Source organism: Crinia signifera, chromosome 19 (genome assembly GCF_055691185.1).
Source record: "Crinia signifera chromosome 19, ASM5569118v1, whole genome shotgun sequence".
In the NCBI taxonomy this organism is placed as follows: domain Eukaryota; kingdom Metazoa; phylum Chordata; class Amphibia; order Anura; family Myobatrachidae; genus Crinia; species Crinia signifera.
The window spans coordinates 1158977-1183357 of NC_139226.1; the positions used below are offsets into that span (position 1 = coordinate 1158977).

General features: G+C 42.9%; 1 protein-coding gene across 2 annotated transcripts in view; it reads left to right on the top strand.

Annotated features, from left to right (window-relative positions):
• Positions 1-223: 223 nt before the first annotated feature.
• LOC146041443 (complement C1q subcomponent subunit A-like) overlaps positions 224-24381 on the top strand; it is a 37964-nt gene continuing 13806 nt past the window's right edge. Inside the window, exon 1 of one of the 2 annotated variants that reach the window (XM_083161424.1) lies at positions 224-365. Coding sequence is in view for 1 of the 2 variants with exons in the window: in XM_083161423.1 (XP_083017549.1) it covers positions 19918-20009 (92 nt within the window). In the remaining variant the exon portion in view is untranslated. Of the gene's footprint in view, positions 366-19856; positions 20010-24381 lie in introns of those variants that run through there. The other variant, XM_083161423.1, reaches the window with a different exon arrangement.

A 24381-nucleotide genomic window follows, 5' to 3' on the forward strand; every position in this document is an offset into this window, starting at 1 on the left:
ATACATACAGATGTGTCCGCATACATCTATGTACATACAGATGTGTCCACATACATCTATGTACATACAGATGTGTCCACATACATCTTGGCTATGCAGTTTGGCACAACATGTAAAACACGGCTTTACTATTTTCCACATGTAGCAAACAGATGGATTCTGCAGCAGTAGAATTTGTATAAAGTAAGAGACTTGAGTTTGTTATTGTGTGTGGTAACCGCTGGGCCAGCAATAGGGAAATAGAGTCAGAAAGGAGAAGTTGCTAGCGGAGACCACAGAGTGCTGGAGTCAGATTGGAGCAGATCTCCTGATATCGGTGTCATTGGTACATGTCAGCGGGTGACACGCTTAGGACACATATACAGGTAAGTGTCATGTGCTACGCGGTTATATACTGCTCTAATATATCCTAAATAATACACTGCCCCTCACCTCTATGGGGGAAAGTGTTTTACACAGCTGCCAGTAGATGGCCCCGGTGGATCTGGTTCAGTGTTGGGCAGCACAGATTGGACATTACTGCTGGTGTATACATAGCATGATGACAGATTGCCAGCCCTAAAACATTAACCATGGTGCGATACATATACCATCATAGAAGTATATAAAGCAGTATTATTACAGTACAGTATGTGATATCAGATAGCAGTATACACTATTACAGTACAGTATGTGATATCAGATAGCAGTATACAATATTACTGTACAGTATGTGATATTAGATAGCAGTGTATAGTATTACAGTACAGTATGTGATATTACATAGCATTATATAGTATTACAGTACAGTATGTGATATCAGATAGCAGTATACAATATTACAGTACAGTATGTGATATCAGATAGCAGTATACAATATTACTGTACAGTATGTGATATTAGATAGCAGTACATAGTATTATTGTACAGTATGTGATATTACATAGCATTATATAGTATTACAGTACATTATGTGATATTCGATAGCAGTATGTAGTATTACTGTACAGTATGTGATATTAGAAAGCAGGATATAGTATTACAGTACAGTATGTGATATCATATAGCAGTATATAGTATTACAGTACAGTATGTGATATTTGATAGCAGTATGTAGTATTAGTGTACAGTATGTGATATAATATAGCAGTATATAGTATTACATTACAATATGTGATTTTAGATAGCAGTATGTAGTATTACTGTACAGTATGTGATAATAGATAGCAGTTATATATTATTACAGCACAGTATGTGATATTACATAGCAGTATATAGTATTACAGTAAAGAACATGTTATATAGCAGTATATATATATAGTATTAATGTACAGTTTGTGATATTAGATAGCAGTACAGTATAGAGTATTACAGTACAGTATGTGATATTAGATAGCAGTATACAATATTACTGTACAGTATGTGTTATTAGATAGCAGTACATAGTATTACTGTAAAGTATGTGATATTATATAGCAGGATATAGTATTACAGTACAGTATGTGATAATATATAGCAGTATATAGTATTACAGTACAGTATGTGATATTATATAGCAGAATGTAGTATTACTGTACAGTATGATATTAGATAGCAGTATATAGTATTACATTACAGTATGTGTTATTAGATAGCAGTACATAGTATTACTGTAAAGTACAGTATGTGATATTATATAGCAGTATATAGTATTACAGTACAGTATGTGATATTATATAGCAGTATGTAGTATAACTGTACAGTATGTGATAATAGATAGCAGTATATATTATTACAGTGCAGTATGTGATATTAGATAGCAGTATATAGTATTACAATAAAGAACATGTCATATAGCAGTATAAAGTATTAAAGTACAGTATGTGATATTAAATATCAGTATATAGCAGGGGACCCGATATTTTTTGAATCACGGCATCCTAGAGTATCAGAATTTTTCACGGCACCCCTAGGCCAAAAAATACATAATTAGATTGGTTTATATGTGATTCCTAGGGTCAGTTATGTGGTAAAGGGCAGGATTTGCTTCTGTTTGTACACATTTTATGATTTGCAGCCACCAGTACTGTATGTGATATTAGATAGCAGTATATAGTATTACTGTACAGTATGTGATAATAGATAGAAGTATATATTATTGCAGTACAGTATGTGATTAGATAGCAATATATATTACAGTACAGTATGTGATATTTGATAGCAGTATATATTACTACAGTAAAGTATGTGATATTAGACAGCAGTCATTAGTATTACAGTAAGCACATGACAATAGATAGCATAATATAGTATTACAATACAGCTTATGACTTTAGATAGCTGTATATTGTATTACAGTACAGCTCATGACATTAGATAGCAGTAAATAGTATTACAGTATAGCACATGACATAAGATAGCAGTATATAGTATTACAGGTCAGCACATGACATTAGACAGCATTATATAGTATTACAGTACAACACATGACATTAGTTAGCATTATATATTATTACAGTACAGCACATGTGAATAGATAGCAGTGTATAGTATTACATTACAGCTCATGACATTAGTTAGCAGTATATAGTATTACAATACAGAACATGACATTAGACAGCAATATATATTATTAGAGGTCAGCACATTACATTAATTAGCAGTATATAGTATTACAGTACAGCACATGACATTAGACAGCAGTATAGAGTATTACAGTACAGCACATGACATTAGATAGCAGTATAGAGTATTACAGTACAGCACATGACATTAGATAGCAGAATATATGATTACAGTACAGCACATGACATTAGACAGCAGTATAGAGTATAACAGTACAGCACATGACATTAGATAGCAGTATATAGTATTACAGTACAGCATGTGACATTAGACAGCAATATATATTATTACAGGTCAGCACATGACATTAAGATAAGAGTTAAGAATACTTTATTGTTATTAACAATACACCACAACGAATGCACTGTCAACAAAACTTCACACAAGAACCTGCACAGAAGAAAAACACTGAGAGCAATTCCCATGTCATTATACAGCATTTAGCATGCGAACAGCAGTAGGAAAAAAGCTATGTAACATGCGCTATGTGCGTGCAGGGACACTACGGAACCGTTTTCGTAATGGCAAAATATCAAAAACCTTGTGTTTTGGATGACTAGGATCTGCTAAAATACAATTTGCTTTCTTTAGCAATCTATTTCTGTGTAATTCATGGGCGCATGGTAAAGACACCCCAATAATTTTACCTGCAATTTTTATCACACAATCTAACGCGCTCCGCTCAGCCACAGTGCAGCTCCCAAACCAAACTACGATCCCGTACGTCAAGACACTCTCCACTATGCCCCGATAGAATCTAATTAGTGTGTTAATGTCGGAACATACAGCTTTGAGTTTCCTTAAAAAGAAAAGCCGTTGCTGGGCCTTCTTAATCACCGTGGTAGAGTTTAACCCCTTCCTGACACAGCCAGTTTTTGCCTTCCTGACAGAGCCCTTTTTTTCAAATCTGACATGTATCACTTAAGTGGGGATAACTTTTTTTTGCTTTTACTTATCCCAGTGATTTTGAGATTGTTTTCTCGTGACACATTGTACTTCAAATTAGTGGTAAATTTGGGTCGATACAGTCTGTGTTTTTTTTGTGAAAAATACCAAAATGTCGTAAAAAAATGGAAAATTTAGCAATTTGCAAAATGTTAAATTTTCTGCTTGTGAGACAAATAATCATACCACTCAAAATAGTTAATAACTAACATAGACCATATGTCTTCTTTATGTTTCCATCATTATTTCAACTTCCTTTTAATTTTTTTGGACACTAGGAGGCTTACAATATGAATAGCAAATTCTCAAATTTTCAAGACAATTTCAAACACTGATTTTTTTAGGGACCAGTTCAGTTCTGATGTGACTTTGAGGGACTTGTATGTGAGACACCCCCATAAATGATGCCATTTCAAAAACTGCACCCCTCACATTATTCAAAACAGCATTTTGGAAGTTTGTTAACCCTTTAGGTGTTTCACAGGAATTAAAACAATGTGTAGGTGAAATTTCAAAATTTCATTTTTTTTGCAGATTTGCAATTTTAATACATTTTTCTAAGGAACACAGTAGATTTTACTAGAGAAATGTGACTAAAAATTGATTCCCCCAATTCTTTTGTTTTCATAAATATCCTATATGTCGCCCTAGTGTGCACGTTGACCAAACCACAGGCTTCATAATAGAAGGAGCACCTACTTGATTTTGGAGCCTCCTTTTTATGAGATTATTTTTTAGGCACCATGTAGGTTTCTAGGCACCATAAGATGCTAAAATTTAGGAACCCCCCCACAAATGACCCCATTTTGCAAACTACACCCCTCAGGGAATTCATCTAGGGGTATAGTGTACATTTCAAACCCCCAGGGGTTTCACCAATTGTGGTACAACTGGGCAGTGAAAATGAAAAATTAAATTTTTTACACAAAAATGCAGTTCTGGCTCAAAACTTTTCATTTTCACAAGGAATGAAGGAGACAAAGCACCCCAAAATCTGTGCCCCAATTTCTCCCGAGTACGGCAATGCCTCACATGTGACCAAAAAATACCATTTGGGTGCATGGCAGGACTCAGGAGGGAAGGAGTGATTTTTGGATTTTGCAGCTCAGATTCTGGTGGAATGTTGGTGGGTGCTATGTCGCATTAGCAAGACCCCCCAAGCACCAATACAGTGGAACCCCCCCACAAGTGACCCCATTTTGCAAACTACACCCCTCAGGGAATTCATCTAGGGGTATAGTGTACATTTCAAACCCCCAGGGGTTTCACCAATTTTGATACAACTGGGCTGTGCAAATGAAAAATTACATTTTTTACACAAAAATGCAGTTCTGGCTCAAAATTTTTCATTTTCACAAGGAATGAAGGAGACAAAGCACTCCAAAATCTGTGCCCCAATTTCTCCCGAGTACGGCAATGCCTCACATGTGACCAAAAATACCATTTGGGTGCATGGCAGGACTCAGAAGGGAAGGAGTGATTTTTGGATTTTGCAGCTCAGATTCTGGTGGAATGTTGGTGGGTGCTATGTCGCATTAGCAAGACCCCCCAAGCACCAATACAGTGGAGCCCCCCCACAAGTGACCCCATTTTGCAAACTACACCCCTCAGGGAATTAATCTAGGGGTATAGTGTACATTTCAAACCCCCAGGGGTTTCACCAATTTTGATACAACTGGGCTGTGCAAATGAAAAATTACATTTTTTACACAAAAATGCAGTTCTGGCTCAAAATTTTTCATTTTCACAAGGAATGAAGGAGACAAAGCACCCCAAAATCTGTGCCCCAATTTCTCCCGAGTACGGCAATGCCTCACATGTGACCAAAAAATACCATTTGGGTGCATGGCAGGACTCAGAAGGGAAGGAGTGATTTTTGGATTTTGCAGCTCAGATTCTGGTGGAATGTTGGTGGGTGCTATGTTGCATTAGCAAGACCCCCCAAGCACCAATACAGTGGAACCCCCCCACAAGTGACCCCATTTTGCAAACTACACCCCTCAGGGAATTCATCTAGGGGTATAGTGTACATTTCAAACCCCCAGGGGTTTCACCAATTTTGATACAACTGGGCAGTGAAAATGAAAAATTAAATTTTTTTACACAAAAATGCAGTTCTGGCTCAAAACTTTTCATTTTCACAAGGAATGAAGGAGACAAAGCACCCCAAAATCTGTGCCCCAATTTCTCCCGAGTACGGCAATGCCTCACATGTGACCAAAAAATACCATTTGGGTGCATGGCAGGACTCAGAAGGGAAGGAGTGATTTTTGGATTTTGCAGCTCAGATTCTGGTGGAATGTTGGTGGGTGCTATGTCGCATTAGCAAGACCCCCCAAGCACCAATACAGTGGAACCCCCCACAAGTGACCCCATTTTGCAAACTACACCCCTCAGGGAATTCATCTAGGGGTATAGTGTACATTTCAAACCCCCAGGGGTTTCACCAATTTTGATACAACTGGGCTGTGCAAATGAAAAATTACATTTTTTACACAAAAATGCAGTTCTGGCTCAAAATTTTTCATTTTCACAAGGAATGAAGGAGACAAAGCACTCCAAAATCTGTGCCCCAATTTCTCCCGAGTACGGCAATGCCTCACATGTGACCAAAAAATACCATTTGGGTGCATGGCAGGACTCAGAAGGGAAGGAGTGATTTTTGGATTTTGCAGCTCAGATTCTGGTGGAATGTTGGTGGGTGCTATGTCGCATTAGCAAGACCCCCCAAGCACCAATACAGTGGAACCCCCCCACAAGTGACCCCATTTTGCAAACTACACCCCTCAGGGAATTCATCTAGGGCTATAGTGTACATTTCAAACCCCCAGGGGTTTCACCAATTTTGATACAACTGGGCAGTGAAAATGAAAAAATACATTTTTTTACACAAAAATGCAGTTCTGGCTCAAAATTTTTCATTTTCAGAAGGAATGAAGGAGAAAAAGCACCCCAAAATCTGTGCCCCAATTTCTCCCGAGTACGGCAATGCCTCATGTGTGACCAAAAAGTGGCAGGACTCAGAAGGGAAGGAGTGATATTTGGATTTTGCAGCACAGATTCTGGTGGAATGTTGGTGGGTGCTATGTCGCTTTAGCAAGACCCCCAAAGCACCAATACAGTGGAACCCCCCCACAAGTGACCCCATTTTGCAAACTAAACCCCTCAGGGAATTCATCTAGGGGTATAGTGTACATTTCAAACCCCCAGGGGTTTCACCAATTTTGATACAACTGGGCAGTGAAAATGAAAAATTACATTTTTTTACACAAAAATGCAGTTCTGGCTCAAAATTTTTCATTTTCAGAAGGTATGAAGGAGAAAAAGCACCCCAAAATCTGTGCCCCAATTTCTCCCGAGTATGGCAATGCCTCACATGTGACCAAAAAATACCAGTTGGGTGCATGGCAGGACTCAGAAGGGAAGGAGTGATTTTTGGATTTTGCGGCTCAGATTCTGGTGGAATGAATGGTGGGTGCTATGTGGCATTAGCAAGACCCCCGAAGCACGGTGAAATGATGAACCTAATAATCCATAGATGTGTGGTATATTTTAAAACACTCCTTTATACATAGGCCGGGTTTGTCGGGGCAAGTGTCACACTGGAAAATAGTTTGCTTTCTTATTCCCTTTTTATAGCAAACTTTGCACCTTTTTTGTGTCCTGCCCTTTTTTCCAGTGGAGGGGATTTCATCAGGAAAATGCTGCCCTGGTACAATACGGGGGCCAGTACTAGAAGTACTGGGGCCCTCTGCCTGCTGGTTCCCAAATATTAGGCCCTTTATGACTTCCTCTTGAAAGTGCATAAATGTCCCCCTCTGGCTGGTAGAACGGAATAGCACGTAAGCGTTATACAGTGCCATCTGGATGATATACACGGCCAGCTTCTTGTACCAGATTTTTGTTTTCCGCAGGGCACTGTACGGCTTCAGTACCTGATCTGAAAGATCCACTCCGCCCATGTACCTATTGTAATCTAGGATACAATTAGGTTTTGAGGTGTGGGTACTGGTACCTCGTACAGGGATGGAGGTGGTACTGTCTCCATGAATTGTTGTCAGTATAAGGACATCCCTCTTGTCCTTATATTTGACCAACAACATATTTTCGGTGCATATTCCCCTGCTTTCACCCCTTCTCATTACTTGGGCAATGTGCGTTTTTGGGAGGCCTCTTTGGTTCTTGCGCACAGTACCGCAAGCTGCTGTACCTCTTGAACCAAGGGCCTTAAACAGGGGGATGCTAGTGTAAAAGTTATCCACATAGAGGTGTTAAAGACGATTTGATTATGACCAGAGAGACAATGAGTGAAAAGCGCGGGTTACGTAATGTGTCCGTAACCTGCTTACCCTTTATACCTAACTACGTGCGAACAAAACGTAGCGCAGCGCAGTGTACCTTTTATTTAGTATTTTGCACCAAGAAACAATACCTTAATACGAGATCCTTTCGCAGTACTTTGTCTCTATTCTGCGAATATACCTTAAAGGACAGTGTCCGTAATATACCTTATCGCTATTATGCGAATAAACAGACACGACCACTGAATAGGAATAAGGAGATTAGAACTCCGTAAAAGGTTTGTATTTAAGTCCCTAATGGACAAAAGGGGGTTACAGAAATAAGAATAAACAGGTATAACAGGTGATACAATATACTAACAATGAATACTAAACAGACTTTACTAAGGGGAAAGAATATAGTTACAAGACACAACCAGCCAACAATACTTTAAGAATAAATACCGTAAAATGCAACCGTTTACCCGTCTCATCAAGTATGCGAAGCGCAGTCCGGTCAGAGCTCACTATCGTTCAGGAATGAACTATAGTCCGGTAGGAAGGTCCAGGGAAAGTAGATGTGCCGAAGAGAGCGAGCCTGCTCCGGGTCGCCTATCTTATAGGGTCAGAAGGGGGAGGTCAAAGGCCATTCTCATTGGTCAGAGATCATATGTCCGGTCCACTGTGATTGGAGGTTAGACGCTGTACCTGGTCTGACCAGGTGCAGGGGAGTGAACTTTAAGAGTCCTTTGTTTGGTGGTTTCGGCGTCAGCAAGGATAAGAACCGGTTTGAGCTAGTTTCCTTTGTTAACTACTTACAACAGAAACTGTCTCTGGAATATGGATTATGTCCATAACTATCGGGCAATGTACATTGCGACATATTCGCAATGACCGGAATACTTCGCATAATGAACTGAGCGGAACGGTACTAAACACGATACAGACAGGTGTGTGCAGGGCTAACTAAGCTATGTGTGGCGTTCTAAACCTTTTAACTATATTTCATTTCGTGTAAGTGTGTTATTATGAATTTATGTGTGATAGTATGTCTACTCTTCTGGTCCACATTGTCACACATACTCGGGTATGGAAACTTTATTTGCGCAACTCTGCGAACCAAAATGGCGGCCATACTATCACAAAATGGCGTGTGTGCACCTAGACTTTCACAGTCCACCCTTTAACAGTAAATATAAAACTGTTACATTACAAAACATTTCACACGACAAAACAGAAATTCATAATCCTAACAGAGAAATTGGGATACATGAAATAAACATATAAGGGGAGTAAACCATCTGCTCTCGGCCGATCCAGGATCATGGATAAACGATGGGCCGCATTTATCGAACAATCTACTCAGGGTCACGAAGGATAATGTACAATTTTGGGATAAAAATAAAAACAGGGGTGGTTACAACATATACACATTCACAAATATGGCATCCTTTGGTAGGTATTGTTTGTGACAACAGACCCTTGAACTCTTTGTTGTCTCTCTTTTTGGTATGCTTTTAAGTATGATGGTATTATCACTATCAAACATCCAGTCCTGGGTAAGGTGTCAAGTTTATAGATTCTACCTTGACCTAAGCTGGGACGGGTAACACACTCTCAGAACTCTGTATCGTCCGTCCAATGCCTGGCAGCAGTGTGGCGGCGGTATCCTTGCTTTTGAAGATAACGGATAGTGGGGGGGAAAGACAAGAATAGGACCCACAACAATAGAGAAAACTGAGAAAGGAAAAATTTTGTTAGTGATCCTTCCAACCTATTACCAGTGGGGTGTGTCACAGTCCCTTATGTAGCTTGTACAGGTTGCTTGACCTTAGCTGCTCTCCAGTCCTCCCGAAATGGTGCCTCTTAGCGATTTCTTTCTTTCGCCCTCGAGTGTAAGGACCTTTTGGTTTTCTGTTCCTTTGGCAGTAGGACGAACGTACCCGAATCTCTCTCTCTGCGACTTTGTTATTGAGGTAGTGCTGGTCAACAAGATCTGGGGTGGTCCTTTCCAAAGGTCTATCAAGCAACCTGTATATGGCAAAGCAGGGGAAACAACAACAACATCTCCTGGTTCATGGTTATGACAGTTCACAACAGGTGTCAACAAAGTCCTTTTGCTGCAGTTTTCCAGGTGTGGATACGTCACTTGCATTTGTGGTCTAGGATCTCCTTGTGGGATTACCATAACCTGTGGCTGCCTGCCAAGCAATGTTTCGATGGGGACCAATGAGGTGGAGTTCTGAGAGTGATTTTACTACTACAAAAAGAGATTATGGGGTGTACCATCAGTCCCTGAAGGTTAACACATGACTTAAACCTTTCATATATATTTTTTTTTGCATACTCAAGGGTGCTTCTGGGCTGCCATATCTATACACACAAACGTCAACACATACATGTATATATATATATATATATAAAAATAATAAATAAATAACTATAATGCTTCTAGAGTGGACAGTACAAAGCCAATTTTGTATTACCTGCAGAGGATCCTGCTGGAGGAGGGATGTGGAGATGGCTCTGTGGGAACAGCCGTTGCAGTTTCTTTCCCCCAGACAAGTAAGGCATGATTCTGTCGTCTTACCTGTCTGTGGGCACACCAGTAATTTCGGACTAATTTTCCCACATACCTTCCCTGTCAAGACAAGTCAGGCCATGGGCTATCTCTGTCCTGACAGTTTGGCATGTTCTTAGAGTCACTGGTTTACCTTGTCCATCTTTCTATTCCTGTCCACATCCCTTCGGCTTCCAGACTGCTTCTCCTGCAGGGGACACAAATCTTGTATTACTATGTGAATATACTGACATTTATAGGGGGAACACAAACATTATCCGCAGAGCGCATGGCTCACCCAGCTGTCTTGCCAGCATGTTCATTATCAAGTGACACTGAATCCTCATTGAAGATGTGGTTTTTACACTTGATAACAGCCACTCTGTCCGGCAGCTGTGTGACTGTCAAGAATCTTTTAAACTTACAACGCTTGCGCCACTGGAGTGCCAGCTACTGAAACAAAACATCTGAGGCGCCATAGGGCCTAAGATCTTCTGTATTACCCCAACAAACATACTTGGAGTCGGCATGAATATTGGCTGTTTTTCTCTCAGTTCGCAGTACTATTAATGAGACTGCTGTTGCTGAGTGAGACGTCCAATGGGTTCAGCCTCTACTATGCCTTTTCCATCTATTACGGTATAGCCAGTGTACAATTTTCCCTCTCGGTGTTGTGGAAAGAACGAAAAAAAAATGAATTACCTCTTCCAATGGGTTGTTACCACCCTTTGGGGGCATGCTGCAAAAGGTCTGACTCAATCATGTCATGCAATCATATTCGTCTCGGCTCCCACTAAATTCCACCATTCCAGCAACCTCAGCACCACTCCACCCTTTGTGCCTTTGGCGGGCACACCTGGTAAGAGTGTTGCTGGGTTTACAATATTACCCATTTTACATGGTAACATCAATGCAAGTTCCCATTTAGTGAACTTGGCTGATGAATATCTTTCACATGTTTAGGCAGAATTTTAGGAGTGTCCAGACTATATGAAGAGCATAAACAGTTAAAACACACCCCAACACCACATTCTCAGTTTTGTTTACCAGTAGTGCTATGGCAACTACACTGTGTAGACAAGTATGAAGTGCTTAAGTAATAGGGTTTAATTGCACACTGCAGTACGACATTGGTCAGGCTGGCATCACCAGGTTTCTTACGTCACTATATCTGTCGCCCCCTCAGCAGGTCTAATATTCTAAATCACATGGTCTCTTGTGTCAGTTTTACCCATGGCAAAAGGCTGTAATCAGGCCTGTTTCTCCTTCTTTATTATCCACATCTGTCTGTGAAGACATGGGTATTGTGATTGCACCTATTTATATGTAAATGCGTTTTACAACCCTTTTCATTCTTTGTAGAAGGGGAATGCTTTGTGCATTACTTGGACTGCTTTTCACAAGATGGTGGCTGTGGTTGCCCTGGGTAACATTAGGAGTAATGCTTAAAGTTATTGGGACTTTGTTCAAGATTTACTGAAAAATATCTATATTGTGACTACTCGCTTTACAGGGTACCGCATATTCACAATGGTATTTCTCTGCTGGGAGTGCGACAGATTCTTCGAACTATTTATCTATGATTTGTGGGTTTCTGGAACAGAAGGGTAGGGGAAGGAGAAAAAAATTGGAAAAAGAGAGAGAGAAAAACTCAAAAAGGGTAGAAAATATTAATGACAGTAATGTGTACATTTATTTTCAACATAAACATTTTTCTTTTATTTTGATGACGCCAGGATTTAGCACTATGGGGGAATTGGCTCTCAACTATTTGGTTCTTACCCTTTTCAACTCCTGTTCTGATTCGTAAGCCCTCCCTTTCTTTCTGTTTCCCAGTGTGGTTGTGACTATGGGCTGTGTCTAGGGGTATTTAGCTAAAAGTTCTCTTTTGGGAACCTTGTTATTTCACTGGGTATTTTTCCAGCTCAACCTCAGATTTCGAATGGTGAGGCTGTACTTTGGGGCGCTATACTTTCTGTTTTTAACAGGGTTTCTATTGAAGCTATGGTTGCCATTGATCCTGTGTCCTTCCCATCTTTAGTTCAAAGGGAACTCGGTATTTGTGCTGTAGTTTTCAGCTACCTTAGATGGATTTGACTCTATAACAGTGGAATACAACATTAGCCTCTGAGGACTGTCCAGCATATCTTGCACTTCTTGTGTAAGATTTCTAGGAGTGTCCAGGAATACCCCATCGGGGGTGTAATAGATGACACATCCCATTTTGCATAGTAAATCTCTACCCAGGAGGTTAGTCGGGACCGCTGCAGCCAACAGAAAAGAGTGTTTGGTATGCAGAGGCCCGCTTGTAACATCTGCTGGTTTCGTCAGTGGGTAATGCTGTATTTTTCCTGTTACCCCAATTGCTGCTACTAATTGCTTGGCACAACCTAGACCAGGAGGGAATGTTGTTAAACGGGTTTGATACCAAAAAAACTTTATATTTAAACTATTCCACTTACCCATATCTGAGGCTCCTCCCTCAGATATTGTCTTATGTTACCTGGATGTGGGGTGTACGTGTGTCCTACTCCCTGTTTGCATATGTGTGTCATGCTTAGGGCAGCGTTGGCTACTAGGTGGGGCTATGGCTATGTGTTGAGACCTACCTGTCTTCCCTCATCGTGTCTCCCAGTTACTTACATGTGTGTTATGTTTTCTATGGTTACTTACCCTGCAATGTCTGGCTATGTGTCCTTTGTTTCCACATTTGAAACATACCATTTGGTTTTGTCTTTCTGTCATAAGTTGTTTGTCCAGATCAACAGCAGATTTCTTTAAAGTGCGTACTGACATCTGTCTGCAGTTGGGGTGAATGGTTTCTATGTTGGTTCTCAGATTTTCCCTAGGACCTTGTATCAGCACAGAGACAATCCCTCCCTTAAGATGTATGTTGTCCCTGGGGCTGTGGATACCAGAGTGTTTTGGCAACGCCTGTAAAGCACGGTTGAAATATCCGCTGGTGGACTCACCATCTTTCTGTGTGATGGTGAACCCTAGGGTATTTTCAACTGTCCCTGGGAAATATACACCCAATTGTATATTTATTAGGCGTATATTTTCCTGGTTGCCCTGTTCAGTTAAGATCTTATCGCCCTCCACACCACTGTCTCGAATGAACTTCTGGACATCTATATGTGAAGGGAGGCAAGCTCTCAACATGTATCGCCAATCCTTATTGGTGGGCTCATCTGAATTTCCTCGCTCCCTTACAAATTTCTGACACTTTGCCAGATCTTTGCTGGGATCAGGGAAATTTTTGATGATTGAATGACGTTCCAATCGCGTCCATGTATTGTGCATGTCACTATCCTTTACAGGCATTACCTCATCCCCGTCTCCCCGTCCACAAGGAGGTTCCACTGTGTGCAGAGGGTGGATCTGTATCCCCCCTGCACCATTGGACAACATCCCAGGAGCAACTATCTCTGTGCTGTGTTGTGTGTACTTACCTGTGTCTAATACTATGCTGTTGACATCAGCCGTCTCCTCCTCCTGTGCTGGGACCCCAGCAGTGGGTTGCGCCTTTCCCTCAAGCATGTTAAGGGCATGGGAGACGGCCAGTGCCAACAGCTGCTCGTTCTCCTCTCGGGTTTCCTTATAAGGGGGTAAGACAGGGTACAAGTTAGTAACGGATACATTATTACTCATGTCTTTCTTATGAGTCATTAACCCCTTCGGCACATATGGGGGTGGGGGAGTTGATTCTATTGCGGCAACGGTTGCATTTTTATTGTGGCTGATTGTGTCCGGTATTGCCAGACCTCTGGTTCCCCATTGTTCCTGTCCTTCCTTCTGCCACAATTTAAGAATATCTATATGCTTCACTCTCTCCTTACGACTGGAGAGTAGGCATATTTCATCTTTTACTGCCGATAAGATTTCTGGATCGAAGCTACCAACACTGGGAAATTCTAACTTGCTGCCTTGTGTCATTTTTCTCCATTTATTTTGGTAAACAACTGCGAGTTCACCGTGCTTCCTGCACATAATAAAAGCAGCCGATCCTTTTGGCTGGCTTGCTTCCTCCCTAACATGCACGTTATCACAGCGTGACCCGTTATTACCCATAGTTACAGGAATAAACGTTCACAGCTTAATAGATAATCGGTGGGTTATTTAAGTTGAGAGCTCCCCAACCACTCACTTCTCCACACAGCGACACTTCAACGCAATCAAGCGAAGAGCCCACAATGCGAGGTAACGTACTCAATCACCAAGTCTTTCAACTAGCAGCGAACTTCTAGCCAACTTGCTTGATGCGGCACAATTTTTCCAGGGTATAACAAACTTGCTTTCCTATACCCCCAAAAATCGGATTTCTAAAGTAGCTAATCGGAAACAAGTGCGTTCCGATATATCTTCTTGTACCCTCCTAGCGGAATCAATTCCACTGAAGGGGCAGTTCCTATGGGCACGTCGTCACGTGAACCCGGTCCTAACTGGACTGTCCTACACTGGACTACACTGCGCTGAGTCGTGCCGTCACACACCCGTTCGCCTCAGTTATTTTTCACACTGGGCGCTAGTTACACCTTGGTCTTATGCGTATTTTTGAAATATTTCTGTACAGAAAATTTTTCCCAGGCTGGTAGCTTGTCACTAGATACTTATGCAGGTATAAATCCCTTATAATAAACTATAGGAATCTATTAAAATAATGCTTGAGTTGCTTGCTTATGAAAAATGAACAAAAAGAAAAAAACTTATTTTCTTTTATTAATCACCGCCTTATTCGCAGTATATTACTACACTGTTTAAATAAAGCTGATGGTTTAATACTGTTCACCTTTGAGTTCCTATGTGTGCTGCATGTGCAGTACCAATGAACAGCCACGTGTGTACGTGCGTTGTTCACAGGCCGCCGATGAATCGGCCACCCACGTGTTCTATAGTGTATTTGCAAGGTTGCGCTCGGGTTTCGCTATACGCAGTAATTGCGCCTAAATGTGGAATAAATCCCTTAACTCTGTCCGAGAGTTACGTATCAAGATGCGAAATAAATCCCGTACTTAATCCGTAAACCACGTACAAAGATGCGAAACTTTCCCTATGTGGGCACGTGCGCGCGCACCTTGCGTAATATACAATAGACGCTTTACGTTACTGCAAAAGGCCCAGGACTTGTCGCCACGTGGCGTGGTCCCTGTTTTTGCGGTAACTAACAATAAACAATTATAGTTTTGCACAGAGGGGATCCTCTATGTACTATAATAAACACAGATTCCACGTGTGCGAACCTTATCGCACGTGGTACATATACTGTAATAAACAAGCAGCCCAAGACACTATACCCCGTTAAACTACTTGTGGCAGGCAGAAGTACAGTTTACTAAACACTTAGGTATGATATGCTTTAAAACATGTGGCTTTCACTCATTGTACTCCGGGTTCAGCGCTAGCACTTCCCGAACCCCGCACTGCCGTGGACTCGGCCTATCCAGCAATGGAAACAAATAAATACTTCCACCCTTTTGCTGGTATAGGTCGAGCCGCACGCCTGGTACTGAGTTCTGGACTGTGGAGCGGACGGACGAGCCCTCAATTGTTAAAGACGATTTGATTATGACCAGAGAGACAATGAGTGAAAAGCGCGGGTTACGTAATGTGTCCGTAACCTGCTTACCCTTTATACCTAACTACGTGCGAACAAAACGTAGCGCAGCGCAGTGTACCTTTTATTTAGTATTTTGCACCAAGAAACAATACCTTAATACGAGATCCTTTCGCAGTACTTTGTCTCTATTCTGCGAATATACCTTAAAGGACAGTGTCCGTAATATACCTTATCGCTATTATGCGAATAAACAGACACGACCACTGAATAGGAATAAGGAGATTAGAACTCCGTAAAAGGTTTGTATTTAAGTCCCTAATGGACAAAAGGGGGTTACAGAAATAAGAATAAACAGGTATAACAGGTGATACAATATACTAACAATGAATACTAAACAGACTTTACTAAGGGGAAAGAATATAGTTACAAGACACAACCAGCCAACAATACTTTAAGAATAAATACCGTAAAATGCAACCGTTTACCCGTCTCATCAAGTATGCGAAGCGCAGTCCGGTCAGAGCTCACTATCGTTCAGGAATGAACTATAGTCCGGTAGGAAGGTCCAGGGAAAGTAGATGTGCCGAAGAGAGCGAGCCTGCTCCGGGTCGCCTATCTTATAGGGTCAGAAGGGGGAGGTCAAAGGCCATTCTCATTGGTCAGAGATCATATGTCCGGTCCACTGTGATTGGAGGTTAGACGCTGTACCTGGTCTGACCAGGTGCAGGGGAGTGAACTTTAAGAGTCCTTTGTTTGGTGGTTTCGGCGTCAGCAAGGATAAGAACCGGTTTGAGCTAGTTTCCTTTGTTAACTACTTACAACAGAAACTGTCTCTGGAATATGGATTATGTCCATAACTATCGGGCAATGTACATTGCGACATATTCGCAATGACCGGAATACTTCGCATAATGAACTGAGCGGAACGGTACTAAACACGATACAGACAGGTGTGTGCAGGGCTAACTAAGCTATGTGTGGCGTTCTAAACCTTTTAACTATATTTCATTTCGTGTAAGTGTGTTATTATGAATTTATGTGTGATAGTATGTCTACTCTTCTGGTCCACATTGTCACACATACTCGGGTATGGAAACTTTATTTGCGCAACTCTGCGAACCAAAATGGCGGCCATACTATCACAAAATGGCGTGTGTGCACCTAGACTTTCACAGAGGTGACAATTTTTCCACTAACACCTACGAGGGAGGGGGGGCATTCTGGCGGTTCAATTCTTGAATCCTTCCCTTCATATACCCTAAACCTGTGGGTGTACCCTAAGGTGCTTTCACACAGCTTATACATTTTTATGCCATACCTTGCCCTCTTACTGGGAAGGTACTGGCGGAATTTAACCCTTCCTTTAAAATGTATAAGGGACTCGTCTATGCAAATGAATTTATCTGGGATGTACATCTCAGCAAATTTGGCGCTGAAATGATCAATGACCGGCCTGACTTTAAATAGCCGGTCAAAGGTGGGATCATCTCTGGGTGGGCACTGTGCATTATCGGTGTAATGCAAAAATTTAAGGATTGTCTCAAAACGAGTCTGAGTCATGGCCATACGGTAAAATGGGGTGCTGTACAGAACATCTGTACTCCAATATTGCCTAATTTCTGGCTTTTTTACTATGCCCATATGTAACACCAGACCCCAAAACGTCATCATCTATACTGCATCTACAGGGGTCCACCTAGCAAATGATGACGTGGGGTTTTGGGCAATAAACTGCTGGGCATATAAATTAGTTTGGTCCACCATTAAATTTATAAAATCATCAGAGAAAAATAATTTGAAAAAGTCAATTTCTCTGAGACCTGTGGAATCAAATTGGATTCCTGGGATGGCCAAAAACTCAGGAACCTGGGGCTCAAAATTGTCTGGTGGTGGGGTCCATACGAGATCAATTATTGGGGGGGGGGTCTCAGCTGCTCTACGGGGGCGTCTTTGAGGGGGTCCCTCATCACTAGAGGAGGAAGAGGAGCTTAAGATGAATCCTTCAAATTCCCCGCTTGCATCACTGGCTGTGTCAGAGTCAGAGGCAAGCATGGCATATGCCTCCTCCGCTGAATACATTCTTCTGGATGACTGGGATGACATTTGGGATGACATTTGGGATGACATTTTTATTTTTGTGTTTCTGGTAGTGAAATGTTTCAACACGTGTATAGTGTAGGGGGGGGTACAAACTTTATTTCAACACGGGGGGTATGTAGTGTGTAGTGTGTATGTAGTGCAGAAAAAAAATACTTTATACAGGAATTTGATCCCAATAAAAAAAAAAATTGAAGGGGTTAAAAAAAAAAAAAAAAAAGGTCCTGCGCCAAAAATTGAGCACAGATGTTGGTCAGTAACGTCCGTCACTGAACAGCGCTCAAAGGCAACAGGAATTTGATCAAAAAAAAAAAAAATAGATCAACCCTGTGCCGAAAAAGCTGATCAGTGATGTACGTCACTGATCAGCGCACAGTGGCCACAGGACACCCACAAAATCACTGTGTGTGCAAAAAAAAAAATTAAAAAAAGACCCCACAGCACCCTCAAAAAAAAAAAAAGGTGATCAGTGATGCGACACTGATTACCAGTGAGGGGCAGCAGGTGCACAACCTTTGGTGCAACTGACAGTGCAACTGGCAGCAACTGACAGGTATATATAAAAAAAAAAAAACCCTGCACCCCCAAAAAGTTGCTGATCAGCACAGATATACTGATCAGCACAAAAGGGGGGGGTAGCAGACACAAAATATAGCACTCTCTATCACTCTCTGTCACTATCTCTCTCTATCTCTCTATCTCTCACTATCTATCACTATCTATCACTCTATGACACTGCAGCAGCAGCACTGACAGTTATATATATATATTAAAAAAAACCTGCACCCCCAAAAAGGGGGGGCAGCAGACACAAAATATAACACTCTCTATCACTCTCTGTCACTATCTCTCTCTATCTCTCTATCTCTCACTATCTATCACTATCTATCACTCTATGACACTGCAGCAGCAGCACTGACAGTTATATATATAAAAAAAACCTGCACCCCCAAAAAGGGGGGGTAGCAGACACAAAATATAGCACTCTCTATCACTCTCTGTCACTATCTCTCTCTATCTCTCTATCTCTCACTATCTATCACTATCTATCACTCTATGACACTGCAGCAGCAGCACTGACAGTTATATATATAAAAAAAACCCTGCACCCCCAAAAAGGGGAGTAGCAGACACAAAATATAGCACTCTCTATCACTCTCTGTCACTATCTCTCTCTATCTCTCTATCACACTGCAGCAGCAGCAGGAAGTCACAAGAAGTCAGATCCAGGAAGCATCTAGCACATGGTTGCCGACTCTCCCGGAATGTCCGTGAGACTCCCGGAATTCTGGGACATCTCACGGACTCCCGGAAGAGGCCCCCTTTCTCCCGCAGCTTCTGCTTCGCCTCCGCGAAGTGTACTGCGCATGCGCGTCGGTGCCGTCATCACTGCCAGACTAAGTTGAACTGCGCGTATTTATTCACTGGCACCGGGGAGAGACCGCTGCCGGGTGGCCGCAGGATGGAGGAGATGCCGTGGGTTGTTGCCATGCTGCCGGCAGGGGGTGCGGCTGGAGAAACCCCTGATTAGCTGCACCTTGGAGGAGATCGAGTAGTTTTCCAGTCTGCAGAGGAGGTAATGGACGGGGAGGTATGTCATACCGGCACTTTGACTGCTGTGCCATTTCCAGACCCCCACCAGGTCGGCTCACCCCTGCGGCTGCCTGACAAGAGAATTCACATTAACTGAAATCCCAGCAAGCAGCCGCAGCAATAGAGAGAAAGTCGTCAGCATTACCTGAGCACTACAGGCTGTCTCACTCTTGTGTAGCTCCGCCCCCTCCCCCTGCAGGTCTCTCAATCCTGGCAGTTGCTGATGCTGTGCAAGGAGGATGGGGAAACTTCCGGCAGCTGCCGTGCCACCCGGGCCCTGATATTAAGTGGGAGGAGTTGGTATGCAGCTGAAGGAGAAGTTAGTGATGCTCTGCTTGGAGCTTGGAGGTGAACTCAGCTCTCCCATAGCGCCGGAGCTGCAACATGCACAGTGGTCAGTAGTGCATGGGGTGATGCTGCTGTCCATGATGGAGCACCAGGGTGTGCCCCCTCATTCTGGGGGGGGGGTTTGATTGTTCTCAGTGATGGGCATCCTTTCTTCCACCTGACAGATACCCCTACTCCTCAGAGCTCACTAAGCCTTCCTTGTGCCACCATTAGCTTTCTGTGCCCACCTCACCCCTCCCTGTGCCCCCCACAACTTACCATTCCCTGTGCTGACTTTATCCCTTCCTTTCCCCTCTCAATTCACCATCAACTCATCACTCAGTCTTTAAAAATACAAATATATATTTTTAGAGGGTGTAGTGAGATTTATTTTGGGACTCCCCCTAATCCATCTGGCCTCATAGCAGCTGCACACATATACTGTAGTTAGAGGTTCCGGGCCATGTCTGTCCATATGTGCCCCTTGCCATCTGTCTATATGTGCCCCCCTTCTCTCTGTCTACACCCCCATATAATGCTCTGTCTTTTTATCTGTCTGTCTATGTCACCTACCCCTCCTGTCTGTCAGTCTATGCACCCTCCCTTCTGTCCATCAGTGCACCCTCCCATTTGTCTGTCTGTCCATGTATGCCCCCATATTATACTCCACTCATTCCATTAATCTTGAAGGTGTAGCTTCCTGCTTCACTTTGGTAATAAGGATCATAGGTCACTGATTATACTACATCGCCCCATATATATCGAAATTTTGGTCACTGTCAGCATAATGTCGGAATACCCTAAATTTCATGACAGTTTCTTGGAACATTGTGAACAGTGTGGTAGATGCGGGGTACTATTGTGTGACCACTCCCCTATGCTCTTTGCCACATGTTGTGCCATTTAAAATATAGGGGGTGCCAATTTTCCTGCTGGCACAGGACACCAAAATGTCTACTTGCGGCTCTGTATTTGGAATGCTATGGGTGAGGGGTGTTATGTTTTACTGGCTGATAGGTGCTGGGTCAGAGGCAGAACTAGTGGCGGTGCTGGGGGGCACAAGCTAAAATCTTGCCTAGGGCATCAAATTGGTTAGGGCCGGCTCTGCTCACTCTATACACCCACATAATGTGCCCAGGCACACTCTATACACACACATACTGTGTAATTTACTCACTCTATACACCCACATAATGTGCGCACTCTATACACCCACATAATCTGCCCAGGCACACTCTACACCAGGGTTGCCAACTCTCCTGAAATTTCTGTGAGAATCTACGGACATCTCAAGGATTTATGCAATAGAACCCCCTTTCTCCCACAAGTGCCGCTTCGCTTCCGCAATATGTATTGCGCATGCGCTAGATAACAGCAATGACGCCACCAACCCCCTGGCGATGCAAGGCCCGCCACCTGGCAATGCTAGCGCCTCCCCCCAAATGATGCAAGGCCCGCCCCCTGATTTTTACTTTTCTCCCTGAAATGCTTTTTCAAAAGTAGGCAATCCTGATCTAGCACGCTACAAGCAGTGATCAGGTGATCAGGTAAGTATTTTGCAAGGATCAGGTCAGTATATCACGGCAGATAGGTACGGTGACCGCACTGCACCCAATTCCAGACCGGAATGGCGTCTGCAGTGCAGTCACCGTTAGTTTAAATCACCCTCCATGGCTGTGATTGGTCCGTCGGTCCGGCGAACCAATCACGGCCTTTGGGGGCGGGTGGGGTGAGGTGGGGTGACACCAGTGTCACCCTTACACCCCGTGGTGATTGGTGCTGTACTTTACAGCACCAATCACCACCGATCCCTGTGTCACCGGCGAACGTTATTCGCCGGTACACAGAAAACGCTGTAATTGGCTGTTCACATTTGAACAGCCAATCACAGCGATCGCCGACAGGGGGAGGCATCGCCACCCCCCCTGGGCATGCAGGGACATGTCTGCTGTCAGGGACAGCAGACATGTTTAAACTGTCACCGCGTCTATAGACGCGGTGACAGTTAAATGGCATGACGTACATTTATGCCATGTGTCGGGAAGTACATCCCGGCCATGACGTAAATGTACGTCAAATGTCGGGAAGGGGTTAAAGACCACGTCAGATCATCAGAAATGAGTAGCCCCAAAAATTAAAAAACCTGCACCTCCTCAATAGGCTTATCCTCAATAAAAATGGGAAGTATTGGCCTACCACAACCTCGCCTAAAATCTATCCTCATCTCCTTGGTCTTGTTTGTATTTAGTTGCAGACAGTTTTGCCTGCTCCATTCAAGCAATCTATGAACCTCAGACCTATACGCTACCTCATCGTCATCGGTTATCAGGCCAACCACAGTGGTATCGTCCGCAAACTTCACTATCTGTACGGATTTTGAAGTTGACACACAATCATGTGTAAATATGAAAGCAATGTATAGTATTACAGTACAGCACATGACATTAGGTAGCAGTATATAGTATTACAGTATAGCACATGACATTAGATAGCAGTATATAGTATTACAGTACAGCACTTGACATTAGAATGCAATATCTATTATTACAGGTCAGCACATGACATTAGGTAGCAGTATATAGTATTACAGTACTGGACATGACATTAGACAGCAGTATAGAGTATTACAGTACAAAACATGACATTAAATAGCAGTATACAAAATTACAGTACATCACATGACATTAGACAGCAGTATAGAGTATTACAGTACAGCACATGACATTAGATAGCAGTATATAGTATTACAGTACAGCACATGACATTAGATAGCAGTATATAGTATTACAGTACAGCACATGACATTAGATAGCAGTATATAGTATTACAGTACAGCACATTATATTAGATCACAGTATATATTATTACAGTACAGCACGTGACATTAGACAGCAATATATAATATTATAGGTCAGCACATGACATTAGTTAGCAGTATATAGTATTACGGTAAAGCACATGACATAAGGGGGGAAATTTACCAATATGAAAAACCTAGTTTTTCGTATTAGTATTTCCCCTACGACTGCATACGACTGTTTCAGTCGTATGCAAAGTCGTGTTCCGGAGGGGAATGTACAAAGCAGTATATACGGACGCTAATACGAATGTTTCTGGCAGTCTGCACGGATCAGTCAGATCCGTGCAGGCTGCAAGGTGTAAAAAAAATAGAAAAATTAAATAAATTTAAAAAATAAACAGCGTGGGGTCCCCCCCACAGCTGTAACCAGCATCAGGCTGAAGGAGCCGGGGCCGGTAATTAAAAATCAGGGAACCCGACAAATAGGGGTTCCCCGATTTTTAACAACCAGCCCCAGGCTCCAGGTCCGGGGCTGGTTCCAAAAATACGGGGGACAAAATGACTAGGGGTCCCCCGTATTTTAAGAACCAGCCCCAGGCCAAACCAGCCAGCAGGGTAATGTCACAGCCGGGGGACACCTATGATATAAGGTCCCGCGGCCAAAACATTAACCCCCTGACCGGTCAGCCTGGCCAGGGGTCCTGGGGGAGTGGGGACCCCCCCAATGAAGGGGTCCCCCCCCCTCCAGGACTTACCTGACCAGGCCGAAGCCTGGTGCTGTCCCCGGTGACCCTGTGTGGTGGCCACCGGGCTGACCTTTGTGTAAAAAAAAGAATAAACTATTGTCTAATACTGGGGAACTATGAGTCCCAGCAAGCCTCCCCTGCAAGCTGGGACTTGGAGAACCACAAGTCCCAGCCTGCGGGGCATTAAAGGGCCCGCTGGGTCTTGTAGTTCCACAGTATTAAAAATAGTAAAATAAAACACACTGACACACACTTAAAATAAAACTTTATTACATCCAAAGCCCACACATACTAATACTTACCTATCTTCATCCCGTAGGTAGCCCTGGTCCTGATGTCCTGGTCTTCTGGTCCTGTGTCGTCTTCTGGCTCCATGTCGACCGTCGCTGTCGCCGTTGCCGTGTGGGTCCGACGAAATCCATGGTGGAAGCTGTGGAAGGAAACCATACTCACCTGTCCAAGGGCGACGTAGTACCGGGGGTCCTTGCAAAAAAAACAAACCGAGAAGCCGAACCAGACGAACAGCTGGGCTTCTCGGTTTGTTTTTTTGCAAAGACCCCCTGGACTACGTCGCCCTGGGACAGGTGAGTATGGTTTCCTTCCACAGCTTCCACCATGGATTTCGTCGGACCCAGACGGCAACGGCGACAGCGACGGTCGACATGGAGCCAGAAGACGACACAGGACCAGAAGACCAGGACATTAGGACCAGGGCTACCTACGGGATGAAGATAGGTAAGTATTAGTATGTGTGGGCTTTGGATGTATTAAAGTTTTATTTTAAGTGTGTGTCAGTGTGTTTTATTTTACTATTTTTAATACTGTGGAACTACAAGACCCAGCGGGCCCTTTAATGCCCCGCAGGCTGGGACTTGTGGTTCTCCAAGTCCCAG